This window comes from Populus nigra, chromosome 4 (assembly GCF_951802175.1).
Source record: "Populus nigra chromosome 4, ddPopNigr1.1, whole genome shotgun sequence".
Taxonomy (NCBI): Eukaryota; Viridiplantae; Streptophyta; class Magnoliopsida; order Malpighiales; family Salicaceae; genus Populus; species Populus nigra.
In genome coordinates, this window is record NC_084855.1 from 19,595,591 (window position 1) to 19,611,326 (window position 15,736).

General features: G+C 35.3%; 1 protein-coding gene across 1 annotated transcript; it reads right to left on the reverse strand.

Annotated features, from left to right (window-relative positions):
• Nucleotides 1–12,603: 12,603 nt before the first annotated feature.
• LOC133691357 (gibberellin receptor GID1B-like) lies at nucleotides 12,604–15,171 on the reverse strand. The gene is made up of 2 exons (XM_062111827.1): nucleotides 14,714–15,171; nucleotides 12,604–14,145 (listed from the first exon to the last, which is right to left on the reverse strand). Exons 1-2 carry the CDS (start codon nucleotides 14,750–14,752, stop codon nucleotides 13,150–13,152), a joined length of 1,035 nt encoding a protein of 344 aa, XP_061967811.1. The 5' UTR covers nucleotides 14,753–15,171; the 3' UTR covers nucleotides 12,604–13,149.
• Between the last annotated feature and the right edge of the window lie 565 nt (nucleotides 15,172–15,736).

Below are 15,736 nucleotides of genomic sequence, written 5' to 3' on the forward strand. Positions count from 1 at the left end.
ATGGTCTCCCAAACAATATAGGAGTGTTGGTTGATGAATCACAAGAATCATGTTCCATATCAAGAATATAAAAGTCACATGGAATAACCAAACTATCAATCTTGACTATGACATCTTCTATCACACCAAGTGGGTAAACAAAACTACGATCCGTAAGTTGTATTACAATACTAGTTTTATTCAAAGGCTCTAGACTAAGAGAATCATAAACATGTTTAGGCATAACACTAATGGATGTACCTAAATCGCATAAAGCTCTTTTAAAACTAGCATTACCAATAACACATGGGATAGTAAATGCACCTGGGTCTTTTTATTTCAAAGGCAGATTCTTTTGAACAACAGCAGATACAACTTCACTCATACTTACTGTTTCATGACCTTTCAGTTTAAAAGCTCTCTTGGTAGTACACAACTCCTTCAAGAATTTGGCATATTTGGGAATTTGCTTGATAGCATCAAGCAAAGGAATGTTGAGTTCTACTTTCTTGAAAACCTCTAAAATCTCTTTTTCTTTGCCATCTTTCTTTGACCTAGAAGAACTCACAGGAAAGGGTGCAATTGTTTTAAAACTAGAATTCATTGAGTGAGGACTTACCTTTAGAGTGTTGGTCGTGGTTTCAATTTGTGGAGGAGGAGGATGTTCCTTCTTTGTACTCAATTCAGTTTCTATATCTTCTTCTTCCTCCATCTCAATCTGTTTCGACCTTTGTCTTTCAAGTTCTTTTCCACTTCGCAGCATGATCGCACTAACATTCTCTTTTGGATTCAATGCTTGGAAGGGCAATTTTCCATTCATTTGTGCTTCCAATTTCCCCACACTTGAAGCTACTTGCCCCATTTGCTTTTCCAAGTTGTGAATACTTGACCTTGTTTCCTGTTGAAAAGAAATGACATTTTGTTGCAAGGTAACAGTATTAGAAGCCAAAGTTTTCATCATCTCACGAAGATCATCATTGGATGACGACCCCATAACATTGGAGTTTGTGAATGGAGGGGGTTGTCTTGCTTGATAATTTTGTTGGGGCTGAAATCCATGGGGATGGAATTGTTGGCCCTGATTGCCTTGTTGGGATGGGTTGTCGTAACGTAAGTTGGGATGATCTCTCCATCCGGGATTGTACTTGTTGGAAAAGGGATCATATTTATGTTGGGGTTGTCCGTTGAATGTTCCTTCAATTGCATGAGCTTGTTCAATGTAATCTTCTAGCATTGTTGGACACATATCCGAAGCATGTCCTTGTAAGGAGCATATGCTACAAACTTTCACCTGCTGCACATTTCCACAAGCCAAAGAACGCACAAGAGAAGTAAGATCATTAACTTTATTTTCAAGGTTAGAAATACTTACCTCATTTACTCATTTGTTGGAGAAGTCTCCACGAGTGCCAAATTATTTTGAGTTGGCTGCCATGTTTGAGATCAATTGGCGTGCAGCCTCGGGTGTCTTATCCACCAATGCGCCTCCACTTGCAGCATCAATGATACTACGGTCAGTAGGCATCAATCCTTCATAGAAATATTGAATGAGCAGCTGATCGGGTATTTGATGATGAGGACATTGAATGCAGAGTTGCTCAAATCTTTCCTAAAATTCAGAGAGTGTCTCTCCATGAGATTGCCGAATCCCACATATTTCTTTCCTTATGTTGGCAACTAGAGATGCTGGGAAATACTTTTCAAGGAAAATCTTCTTCATGGCATTCCATGTTCCAATGGAACATGGGAGAATAGAGAAAAACCATGCCTTTGCTGCCCCTTTTAAAGAGAAAGGGAAAGCTTTCAACTTAACATGTTCTTCATCAACTCCGATCGGTTTCATGCCAACACAAACCATATGGAACTCCTTGAGATGAGTATGAGGATCTTCTCCTGCAAGACCATTAAATGTTGGTAGCAAATGTATAAAACCAGATTTGAGCTCAAAGTTTACATTATTGTCGATGTTTATGCACAGTGGCTGATTTTCCACATTAGGAGCAGCAAGCTCCTTGAGTGTTTGTTGTCGTGCAATAGTCATGGTGTTGAGGCGAGCTTCCTTTCGTAACCTGCGTAAAGTTTTTTCTATTTCGAGATCCAACTGCACTTGACTTTGATTAGTAGAATGGGTTACTGGCATAAATCATTAAGAAAACTCAAAAGAAATCAACCACACAAGAGATCGAAAACAATGCAAATTGTACGAAAATCCAACGGTAGAAAACTAAAACTACCTAAAAACACTAGAAAACAGTAGAATTTGGCCTCGATAGGGTGGGGCTAGTGATTTACTAGTCCTGTTCAGAACATCGTTTTCCTTTAGGAAACAAAAGACCGATACCTAATTCCACCAAAAACTCTGTTTTGAACAGTACCGCTGCCGCAAGTGAACAGTACCGTCGCAAGCAAAAATTCTGTTTCTCGTTTTTTTTTTGAATCAAAGCAAATAAAAATAATAGTACAAGCACAACAATCAACTAAAATTACCTCCCCGGCAACGGTGCCAAAATTTGTTGCGATGTCGTGGTCGCACAAATTAATTACCCTAGCTTAAAACACACAAGATAGTATAGAGCAAGCAAGGGGTCGATCCCACAAGGAAGTTTCAAGTCAGATTTTTATGTTGTACGCTATGTAATTGGGGGGATTTGGTTTGTGATTATCTAAACTATGATAGCAATTAAACTAGCAAACAAAATCAATTAAAACCGAAACTTATCAAGAAAACAAACCTTGGTCGCAAGCACACATCCACCAACGGAAATTAGAACCGATCCTTGAAAAGAAAATTACAGTTTATGTTCTGAAATTTAATCTTTTCTTAACATTGATTAATTAACGGATTCGTCGTATAACTAATCCTAACCAACAAACAATCAAAGTGTCTGCACTAATGATTCAATTTAATGGTAGCTTTAAGAACTAGATAATTTCATCAAGATTAACATACAAGCTGTTCGCAACTTGTGTCACTTTGTTCTAATGTTCTCCCTAAGTTCAATAACGTAGTTCCGCCACAATTATCAAGCTTAGTTGCTTCACAAGTTCATATATCACAACTCCGGTTTTGATATTAAACTTAGCAATAGATTGTTCACAACAATAACTTAGAGTCCGCTCTAGCAGTCATCAACAACAATCATAGGAAATATGCATAGGAAAACAATCATACTCATTCATAACATAAACTGAAAATAGAAGGAAGAATAAATCTCACGGTTCTTGAAATCCGAAGGTTTGTTGTGTCCTTGCAACCAAGAAAAGAGCTTAGCCTTGCATAACTATTGAACAACTACTTCTAAAGAATGAAAAGAGCATGATTTTTGGGTTTGTAGAGGAGAGAATTTGTGTTTATTCTCTGCTGGCTGCTGCCTCCTTCTACTCTCCCTCTCTTCTGCTGGCTGCTGCCTCTTCTCTCTTTCTTTTTATATGCTAAGAAACCCTAGTCTCTATTTTACAAAATAGTCCTTCCTTAAGTTGGCAGTTTACATTTAAGTACTTCAATAACTATTTTTCCTAAAAAGGAGAAATAGCCTTGCATGAAATCTTCAAACTCTGACTTAGAGGAGCTAAATTGCTGATATAAAAACTTGGATGTCGGTTTAGATGCTTCGGAATGTAATTTGGACTTATTTCTTCATGAAACCTGTTTGCTGGCAGAATTCAGTTGTCATCTTTGAAAAATCATATCTCCCTCATATGACATCTTTTTTGGCTGAACTTTGGTGCGTTGATAGGTCTGTAAGTCAGGAATCCACAAAAATTGAGTTTGCATCAATTGGACTTCTGTAGCTCCAGATATTAAATTTTGAATGGCCAAGGGTCAACACTAGCAGAATGCGAGATTTGACTTTGCAGGATGTGATTTCCATGATCTTTCTCTTTTTATTTTTCTTGCATTACATTTCTAGAAAGGTATGGGTGTTAGCTTTTTAGTGCCACTGGAATCACTTCATTTCGATCTCTAGAACTCACGCTCTGCACAAAACATCGACTGAACGTCAAATCTGCCAATTACCTCCAATTTACTCCTTTTTGCATCTTTCATCCAAAAATGCCTTCAAAATATAAAACAAAGAATATCAAGGCATTTTATATATAAAACATGGACAAAACATTAGGTAGATGTGGGTGAAACTATCGAATAATATGGTTACATCAGTAACCGTCATTACCAAGTAAACTCTCATTTCATAGTTGGGTGTTTCAAAATATAAACCCCAACTAAAAGTCATGAGGCAGACCGATACTCCCCACCTAGCCAAGAATTGGGTTTATTCTCAAAATTAAGATGCATGAAGGTATTAATCCATATCCAATATACTTATGCATAAACAATATGTAAAAAAAATATATGCTAAAATTAAATCACACAAACCAACAAAATAAATAAGGCACAACAAAAAAACAATCAACAAAGCTTAGTCCAACCAAAAAAGTTTCTAATAGAGTTGTTATCTTGTTGTGGCATGCATGGCGTCGAATGGCAGGTCTCTCTCTTGGATCGAGAGTTTTGGATGTATTGGGATAAATCATAAAAATAAGATTTTAGAGTTGCCACCTAGTAAGGTCACTAGGAAACCTAATGGTCTCTGAGAGTTTAGGTAAGGGGATTAGTTGTGCAAAAGAAAAGACACATCACCACCAATTCATCCTATCTATGGTAAATTGCATTGTTGATTAATTGTTTTTCTAGGTCATGTTTCTATTTGTTGGTATATTTAAGGTTTACGGCAGATCTCTCTTCGTAAGAAAGTCTCTATCTTATCAAGTTAAATCTTAATCATTCTAGGGCCCAAATTTTAGCATCGCATTTTATTTCTTACTTTGTATCTTTAATATCTAAAGATATACCTTACAGTATAATTTTATACTCTCAAATAATAAAGTCTACAACTAAGTCCTAATATTTATTGCTATTAATTCATTTAATTTAATATTGGGAGTATGCATTACGTTGTAAAGTTCATATTCCGAATATTAATTAAAAAATTAATTTTATGATATTTTTTGAAATTTTGATCAAATCTAATAGATAATCATAAATTAGTTGTGATATTTATTTTTGTATTTTTTAAAAAACACGATAAAAAATGAATTTTTTTACTTTTTATAAAAATATGCATGAAGAAATTTTAGAATTTACATGCATGCACACAAATAAAACATTTTTTTGTGTTTTTGAAATGAAAAAAGTTTTGAATTTTTCAAAATTTCAGAAAAAAGCATGTATTTTTAATATTGAATTTGTATCTTATAATACAAGTCTACAGCCTAATATTAAGTGAAATTCTTTGGGGGAAAAAAAGGTATATTTTTATATTTTTTAAATAAGGAATTTATTTTTTATTTTTTATTTTTTTTAATTTCAGAGAAAATATTTATTTTTAAAACATGTATTAGATAAAATTGTTGAAAAATATGTGAAGGATCCACAAATAATTTTAAAATAGTTCCTAAAATTTTTTAGATTTTTTTTAAAATTATTTAGGGCAGGATATTAAAATAAAAACAAACTAATACTAAAAAAGGGGTCAATAGAGCGTGTTTGTCTTAGCCTAAAACTACGAGTATGAAAAGTACTTTAAAGCCGTGTTTGAAAAACACGCGAGGAAAAAAAAAATCCGTTTGGTATAGATGGGGCATACCAAACTTGCCTTTTAAGTCTAGATTGGGTTTAGTTCAATAATATAAATTGAGCTTACTGGATCCAAAGTCCGAGCCCGCACATACAGGTTAGGCATACCAACTTGATTTTGTTGGTTCAGTTGAATATTTAAAGGCAGCCACACCAGCTGGGCTAAGCAGGAGGCCTAGCCTCATTTCTTCACTAACCCGGCCCGATGGCCATTATCTTGCAAAATTTGACTGCATGCATTCATGTTTTCACCTACTGCACTGCACACGCTTCTTCTTTTTTCTCTTAATCATTACACAGCTCACACACCTACATGCATAAGCTTATCACATGAGGAAGCAAGAGAAGAAGGACATTACCTGGCCTAGGCGTGAAGGTTTGATGGCAGTGATGGTTCAACCGAGAGGGGCAGCTATTGAAGTTGCTAATGCAGTCTTTGAACCAAGAAAACAATAACTTGGGGAGCTTCACTGGTCTAGAAACTTTGAGGGTTGACAAGGTGCTGGTGTGGTGCTGCCAGAGTCACTGGTGATCCACGGTGGAGCTACTAGAGAGAGGAGAACAAGGGTGGAAGTTTGCAGTGAAGTTATAGTGATGGGAATGGATCACGATGGTAGTATAGGGTATGGTTTCAAGTTTAACCTATTTGCAAGGGAAAGGGTTGTTTGGTTTTATTTTTCTTCTTCTGGTGCAAGGACGGGGTAGCTTTTTTTTTCTCTCCCCTTTTCTCCCTCTCTTTTGCTTCGGTTTTCATCCTCTTTTATCACTTGAATTTCACCCTCATTTATAGGACTCATTTATACGAGATGAAGGAGATGCTTGGATCCTTTCCAAACTTGAATCATGACCATTGACTCGCCTAGAAATTGATCACAAGCATTAGCCATAAGCCAACAACCTGGTATTGTCCAAAGCAGGTTATTGAGCGAGGCTGGCTGGGTAAACGGTTTTAGCCACTTATTGCAGCGGCTACAGGGCTACAAACCGGTAGGGACAAGGCTAAAGAGGTGGTACAATGTCAAGGTACGGGGTGGTGTGTTTTTTATCTTGTTTAGTATGGGGATGAGAGAGGAAAAGTGCTTGAAAAGTAGCATCACAAGTAGGTTTCTCGGGTTCTTTTTAAAAAAGATGATAAACAGTTTCAGATAATATGTTGTCTTGCTTTTATTTTTATTTTTTTATTATTTTATGTCGACTAAAATAACGTTTTTTGAATTAAAACATGTTGTTTGCATCAAAATGCATCTTTTACATTTAAATAAAATGGCTTCGTTTTTGCTATTTCAAATTGAATTAGATCCTAAACTTTTTTTTTATTTCGGCTTTTAATCTTTAAATTTATTAAATTGAGTCCTGAATTGAATTTTAATTTTATAAATTAATTCAATTTTATCTATGTAAGATTTTAAAAAGACCTTTTCATTTAGCGTATTTTCAACTTGGTCCTTGATTTTGGATATTTTTAATGTCATCCTCAATAAACCTTCAAACTTGTAATTTCTTCAATCTCACCTCTATTTTCAACTAAATTTGGTCCTTAAATTCACCCATCTTTTGCAAAAAGATCCTTGATTTTAAATTTCTTTAATTTAACCCTTAATTGACCCTCAAACTTTGATTTTCTTGCAATTTTACCCTTGATTTCATCCAATTGAGTTTTTAAAAAATAAATTTGGTCCTCAAAAATTTTGATCTTCTCAATTAAGCTTGGATTAGACTTTCAAATTTAATTTTTTACCAATTAAATCCTTAAAAAAATTAATTTGACCTATTAAAAGCTAATTAAGTCCTTGCACTTAATTAATTTTTAAAATTTGGCATAAATTAATTCATAAACTTAATTAAATATTTGATTAGGCTTGTGATTAAATCAAATTAGCCTATTAAAAATCTAATTAAGTCTTCAGACTTAATTTTTATGAAAATTCATCTGATATTCACTAAAATCATTGTTCTTCACATATGGGTCTTTCAAGGATGCAGTTGAGCTTTCAATTTCATTTTTAAATCTCTCTTTAGCCTGTCTTTGCCAATCAAGTGGTTGGTCCTCTTTTATTTTTTATTTTTTATTTAAAAGTAAAAGGATGATTTTGAGGAAACCTAAAATTGGGTTATGATAGAATGCCAACAAAATAAAAATGACATTTAGAAGCATTAAATGAAATACATTTTTTGTTTAATATAAATCCATTTTAAGATCCAAATTTTAAATTTGTTTGAAAACTCACTCCATTTATCGCAAAAGCATTTTTTTAATCACACCTACCTAATTCAAATTTTTTTGTTGATTGAAATTAATTTCTTAAAGTTATTTATCGATTAGAATGAAGAAATCAATAAAAATGCTAGATATTAAAAATTTGCACTTCTAGAAACTAAAATATTAGGAATTATCTTAAATTTTTCCAGATGTTGATGTTTTAATTATGATGTCTTTTATTAATTAATAGATTAGTATATTTATCTTAAACTTTCTCGATAATTTAATTATATAATTAATCCATCATTTCTTTTTTCGCATAGTATCATTTAAAAAAATTGCAAGCAAAAGGAACACTTGATATTATTCACGCCCTCCTCACAAATTTAATACTAAAATTTTAGATCAATTAATTATTATTTTGTTTTAGCAAAGTGATGGGCCTGACATGCAAAAATACTGAGCCTAAGTGATGAAGGTAAGAAAATACCTAATTGAGCGTACGTGTGTGTGTGTGTGTGTGTGTGTGTGTGTGTGTGTGTGTGTGTGTGTAGAGAAGAGAAGGAGAGACCACTATCTAGCAAAGAAGAAGGGAAAAATAGGGATAAAAGGAAGGAAAAGCATGAAAATCAAGGAGAAGAGAAAAGAGAGGCCCGAATAGGCCCAACTCGAACAATCAAGCTAAAAGGGGAAGAAGGGAAGAAAAAAGAGGAAAAGATAAGTAGAGAAAGAGAAAGAAGAGGAGGACGCCCAACCAAGTCTAATGTATTTGGCCCAATTAGGTCTAGCAAAAGAGAAGAAAAGAGAAAGCCTTAACTAGGCAGAAAAGAAGAAAGAAAAGAAAAGAAAAGGAAGAGAAAAGGAATGAGAGGTGGTGCAAAAATTAAAAAAGAGAATGAGAGAAAGAAAAGAAAAAAGAAATGAGGTGTCAAAGCTCCATCATGTCTTTAACAATAATATACGCCATACAAGAAGGTTGGATACCTAGACAAAGCCAACGCCACCAAGAAAGACCATCATTGGGTGCTAGAAGCCACCACCACTTTGTTAGAAGACGGTGGGTTTATGCACTCATGAGCACCTGTTGTACACTCACAAACCTATTTCTTTGTATTTTTCTATTTCAATTTCTATTTCTTTAATAACTCTCCAACTCATTCCCCAAATACAACCTAATAAAGGCTCAACTTAGGAGAAAAGAAAAGAAGAAAATGAAAGAAAAGAAGAGAGAGAGAGAGAGAGAGGAACATCTAAATTAAACCTAATAAGGGCCCAACTGAGAAGAGGAAGAAAAGGGAAAAGAGAAAGAAAGAAAAAGAGAGAAGATGGCCCAATCAGGACCAATAATCTTGTCCTAGTCATACCCACCAAGATGAGAGGGGGGGCATAAGAAAAAACAAAGAGATAGAAAAAAGGTGGTTAGCCCAAACTAGCAAGTGCATTAATCATTTTCGTGTTAGCAACTCTCAAATTAGATGTGATATGTCAAACGAGGTTCAAGGCATGTCCGATACACCACCACCATCCTGAATTGTTCTTTATACAAGTTATCAGTATGGTGTATGCTTGAATTTCCTTCTTTACAAATTATCAATGTGGCACCTACCTAAATGTCTTATCTCACAAGGTGGGCATCTCCATGAATAAATTCTTTTACAGGTTAATTGTTTGGTTATTAATGATAAAGCAATTATTCTTCATGATTATTCTATGAGTATGATGCATAGGATATTTACAATCCTACTCACTACAAGGTAAATTCATGTGATCCAAGGGTATATAAATATCAACCAGGTATGGGACACAAGATAATAGGTCCGGACATATAGCTCACGTAATGACACAACACACATTCTATTTTTTTCCTTCTTCCATACATTATTTTTCTACCATGCTTTACTAACTCGGGTATCAAAAAATCTTTTATTCTATATAGAAGATTTGTTTTGCAAGAAAATACGAACCACAACCCATCTCAACTCTTTAAAAAAAATTGAGCACATTAAATAGCCATCAAAAGGCCTAAATTCAGTTAAAGTATTTTCGACTTCATCAATAAGAAAAACAAAAATCTTAAAAATACAGTACAAAAACCAAATTTTTTACTCTTCTAATAGAAATCATTATCCTTTCCATTTTTTATTTTGGATGATGTGAAGTTGTTATCCATCTTTACATGGTTTTCTTATGCCTTTTATCTTTATTATATATATATATATATATATATATATATATATATATATATATATATATAGAGAAAGAGAGGGAGAGAGAGAGAGCATGTGTGTATATATTGATTAGTATGGAATTCATACTCTATGGACATAACTCATGTCCTTATACTTGAAATTATATTCAGGGGAGACACGAGCTCAAAACCATTATAAACCTGCTCACCTAAATATCCAAGAAACAAATAAAACTTATATTCATATGGTTTTCTATTCAAAACCTAGTATAGCAGATGGCTCTTTTAAAATAAGGATCATTGATTTAGGCTTCTAGGAGCCTTGATGGCCCAACAAAGTCCAAAGCTCCCACCTTTAAATTGAACTCGATGTGTTCATAGAACCCAACATGACAACACCTCCAAATAAAAGGCTTACTAAGATCTCATGGACTAACCGAACTCTAGACAGGGCTAATACACCCAAGACTGATTACTACACTTGAATGCACAATTCTCTAGTCAAATATGGTTTAATCTCCACCAACCACAATAAAAAAAATATGTACATGCATTAAACGAGGATATGCTCCTTGATTACGGGTTCCTAGAGGTTGGTCAAGTTATTGTCATTAACAATTTATAACCTATAAAATATTGAACTATAACAGATTTTGTAGTGATCCATTATCACTTTAATTAGACTTTTATCTCCAAGTAGTCCATAGTATACATGGCAAGTTCATTGACCATCATACTATTGCATCAATAAACACATCCACATGAGTTCAAAAAGCTATATAAATAGTCTTGAACTCCAAAATAAAACGACTTTATTTTTTTCTTCTTACTTAAATTTGAATATTCTCTGCAACCAAACATGCATATACACAACCTCACAAGCTTTCATCTCTTATCTAAACTGATTTGGGTATCGGAAGATTCCCAACCCTTTCAAGGAACTTGATTAGTAGGTGTCCCGGTTATCCAAGCTCAACCTTTTACGCTTTCCAAACCACAACAATTTTGGAAAGAACATAACTTTTAGAAGAATTTGTTGGCGCCCAGTTCTTGCTGGGCATGGAGACAAATGAAATTATAAACAAAGAGTGGGGCAGTATTTTCTTGTGGTATAATTCAACAATCCATCTCATAACTCGCCGACGAATTAGATGAATCTTCACACTTAGCCGAAGTCGCACGAGAATAAATAGGAGTTAATTAGGAGCCTCACTTGATTCGGTCATAATAGTAACAAATAATAAAACCCAAGTAGCGATCTGCATGAGCATAATTATTGACTTGCACAGTCGCTCTATCGTGGTCTGAATGTGGCCTTGGGCGGAAAAGTAAGCACACAGGACACACACACACACACACACAAAAGCATGCTTTGATTTACATCATTAAATTGAAGTAATAGTAGTTAATATGAATAGAGTAAGACAATAAATAAAAAGGGGGGGGTCAAGGCAATGGTGGACGCGCAAACCGCAACCAATGACTCACCACTCACCAACAATAGATTATTATAATGCCCAACCGACCAAAACAAATTAAGGATTTTGTCCATAATCATGATTAAACAAAACCCAAGTTGATGTCAATGTCTCTGCCTTGTCGTATTAGAGAATAATTTCAAAACATAAACAGCTAATTTATAATGGACAGTCCATAAAAAGACAATGGACAACCAGTGCTAATCTGAGCAACTAAAGCGGAAAAAAAAATATATGCGGGGAAATTTTGGTGGGATTGACAGAAGCAACTATGAGCTTATTATATTTTCAAAGCAAAGGCATTGAAAGTCAATTAAAGACAGGGTTCTGTGTCCTTATCCAAGCTTTAGCTTGTTTCTACCATTGAAATTTTAAAGCAGTCCGCAGCAGCTGAATTTTTATTATTATTATTATTTTCAAGAGAAATGAGTGTAAAGACCAAAGAGGGCTTCGAGAGTGGTGTTTTCTCTTTCTTTCTCTCTTTCCTTTTTCTTTTTTTTTTTAATACATTGTTAGACGTGGTCCCTCGTAATACATCCAAAATTTCCAACCACTGGTAGATGAGTTTCCTCCTGCCAAACGAAAGCTAAATTCCTGTTTTTTTCTGGCTTACTGTCCCAAGTTCCAAACAAAGCCCAACCACAATGTGCCATCAGGAGCTGACAAGAAATAATCAAGTTTTGACGTAGAAAAGTTGCGATATCCAATATCCGTGATTTAGACCTTACGTCCAATCACTGCATTTGCCCAAAATTTCGATTCCCTTTTTGGTGGACGGGGTTTTGTGCCACGCCATTGCCACACGCCCTTGTTTGCCAATTTTTCAAGGTGATTTGGTTGAGGGAGCAGATTTCTTTTTCTCGCTGTGCCAAGTAAAATTGTGGATTAGAATCCTTGATGGGATACAAAGAAAGTGGAGGTTGATTTGCGTTGGTCAATGGTGATTTATTTTCTTTTATTTTTTTTGACAACAATGATAATTAGCAAAGGTCCCTACAAAATCTGCACTGACATCGGATCTAAGTTGTTCTATTCTCATATGTTCAACAAATTGCCAAGGCTAGACGTTCGAGTAACGAAAGCAAGGATGAGCAACAAGATTGATAGATAGATAGATAGGTAAAAATTAAAATGCAAGCAGACATTTTATAAATATATAATTCTAGAAGACCTGCGTAACATACAAGTTCTTAACAAGATGGATATGTTCAAGTCTATGTTCAGAAATTAGTGCTTATATGATATAATAAATTGCTAAAACAATTTCATCAACCACCAAACATTACCCCCATGCTTGCTTCTACCTCCCCTAGTACTGTGGCTGGAAGCTGATCGGGGTAAGTTTAGAATTCGGTGGTTCAGCTGATTCATGTAAACAAAGTTCAAATCCTCTAAACCGCCGAAACTGGCCCTCTTGAATACCTTGCTTTTATGCATCCAGATAGAAGACATAAGCAGTACTCTCTCCAGACCAAGGGCAACTGGTTCACGAAGATACAGAACTCATGTCACCACCACCAAGTGGTAACATGATAAGGAGTAATGCTACAAAATATTCTTAAGACTACACGCCACCACTGGAAGAAGGGGTAAAAGAGATACAACCCAAGCGAAAAGTCAAGGTTCTGTTATGTATGGCTGCCTGCAGGTAAGGTTACGAAGTCTATTAACAGTTAGAATTCACAAACTTTTTTATCTCCTCCATGAGACAATAGAAGTGATCATTATTTGGCAGGAAGTAGAACCCTATTGTGGCCTGTTTTAGATAGAGAAGTTTCACTTCATGGCCAGCTCTCTGGAGTCCTTCAACATATGCCAATTGCCAGTCTTGAACAAGATCGAAACCAGCCACAACAACTAGACTTTTAGGGAACTCCAGTCCTTCAAGCTTTTTCCCCCTTGGACCAAATATATTACATGCTGGATGGTCCCTATCTTCTCCTTCAGGTAGATATGCTCTCCAATACCAGTCGCGGTCTTGAATTGTAACAAAGTACTTGCCATCTAATATCTTCTCTGATTCTGTTCTCTGTTGACCACCAAACATTGGGTGAAGAAGAATATTACCCAACACATCGATTTCTTCCTCCGCCGCTCTCGCGGCAACATGGTGAGCTATATTACCACCTGAACTATCGCCAGCCAAATAGACATGAACCTTAGAATCCTTTCCACTTTGAAGCCAAGTTCTAGATTTAACCCACTTAAGAGCCGTCCAGCCATCATCATACGCGCAAGGGTATCGATACTCAGGTGATCGACGATAATTAACAGACACCACAACAGCCTTGCAAGCGCTGACAAGGCGGCGACAAAAGGTGTCATAAATAGCACTATTAGCAGAGGAATGAGTAAAGCTTCCACCGTGGAAGAAGATTATGACTGGAACAACCTCCGTAGTGTTCAAGGGCTTTTCAAGGTCTACAATGCCCCATTGCGCCTCACTTTCAGGGGCAGGTTGGTAAACCCGGTTAAGGAGGCCCGTGGTTCTGTCAACATGATCAAAGGAGAAAACCCCATCAACTGGGATGGTGTTGGCCGGGACCTTTCGTTCAAGGAACTCTGCCAATTCGCGGTTAAAGGTCCCATCCGGGCGGCGAAGGAGATTATATGCAAGCTTGAAATTGGAAATGAGGACCCATGTGTTTAGCGGAACAACCCTCTGCAAGAAGCAAGAAAAAAATAGGATTTTAAGGAATTAGACGTTTTCTTATATAGAAAAACTAAAGGTTTACACGATCTTTGACCTTGGATTGATTGAAAGCCAAGCCAGTCATATATGTACATCTTAGATATTAGAGAACGCGTCAGGTTTTTGTTACAGGTAGAAGTAGTTGAATACTGGTAATGCTAAATAAATCATGTGAAGGAAACTAGACAGATTAGAGCTTAAATGAAAGTTTTTTCCAAGAATCTTCAAAATTAAACTTTTGTCAAAAGACACCGTCGAAATAATTAATGCTGAAAATTAAGAACTTGATGAACTACTGAATCAGATGGGAAGAAATTGCAGCAGCAGCAAAATTAGCTCTTAAAATGACTCCAACCGAAGTCAAATTCTTCATCTTCCAATTTGAAAATCAAAATAAACCATGAAGAAGAAGGAGAAGAATCATTAATTTAATCTCCAAAAATCTTCATTAGAGCAATGATAAATACTGAAAAGAAGGTGATTTAAATGAAAGAAAGAAGGGAGAAGGAAAAGGAATGGTTAAGAAATGAAGAAGCACCTTGGATTCATTTAGGTTGACTTCATTGCTACCAGCCATGAGGGAATGAAGTGAAAAGATATCAAGACGATAAAACCCGGAAGCTAAAAACACTTGAAAGAAACCAAACTCTTCATTGTTTCATTTCTTTCACTAGAAACACTTGAATTCTTCTGTCTCTCTCTCTCTCTCTCTCATTCCTCTTATTGTTACTATATATATACAGCTGCAGCTTATATTAGGGAACAAAGAGACTGACTTTGTGTAAGAGAGAGAGCGGGGGAGACGTATATCTTCTTCTCGGGAGAGAGGGTCAAAGGGACAAGCAAAACTAATAGAGCGACGGAGGTGCACGGAGACGAAAGAGACGACAAAGCGGGCGGCCGAATTAAACTGTTCACGTGGGTCCTCCCATCTCTCATCTCTCCCTTTGTTACTCTTTATATAAAAATACTACTCCTGTTCACTACATGCTGTGCTTGTTCTTTCTTGCTTCCGTGTTTATATATATATATATATATAAATCCTTCTTTCTTATTTCCATTTCTTGACTATGGGGTGGTTTACATGTTTGAAAGTCGAAACTATGGCTACTGCCAGTCTATGATGAGTTGTTTGGCCTCTTTTGCTTCCTTACACGATAAGTTAAACACCATTGCTAATAAAAATAAATGAATCAATCCATCCCTCCTTTTCCATTTACGTACCCTCAAGGATTTTATATATATTCTCTAAAAAATTCATTCCAACAAATGTCATTTTTTTATAATTTTATGGGCATTTTTTTTATTTCATTGTATTTTAAAATTAGCCTTTGTGTGCTTACATTAAATTGTTTCTCAACTAAATTTTAAACATATTTGTGTGTTTGAATTTTTGTATTCAAAAAACTTTTGACACCCTCTTTTAAATTTGGCCTTTTGATAAACTCATAAGCCCAGCAGTTTCCTAAATTTTTACCATGAACAGTTTGCAATTTCAGTGTGAAGTTTTTTTTTATAATTATATTTCAACATGGAAGAAAATTACAAGGAAAATATGATA

Excerpts from the sequence above, each read along its gene's own strand:
- LOC133691357 (XM_062111827.1), bottom strand. The coding sequence starts at position 14,752 with ATGGCTGGTAGCAATGAAGTCAACCTAAATGAATCCAAG. Across the intron at positions 14,146-14,713 it reads TCAACCTAAATGAATCCAAG|AGGGTTGTTCCGCTAAACAC; the intron begins GTGCTTCTTCAT and ends TGCTTCTTGCAG.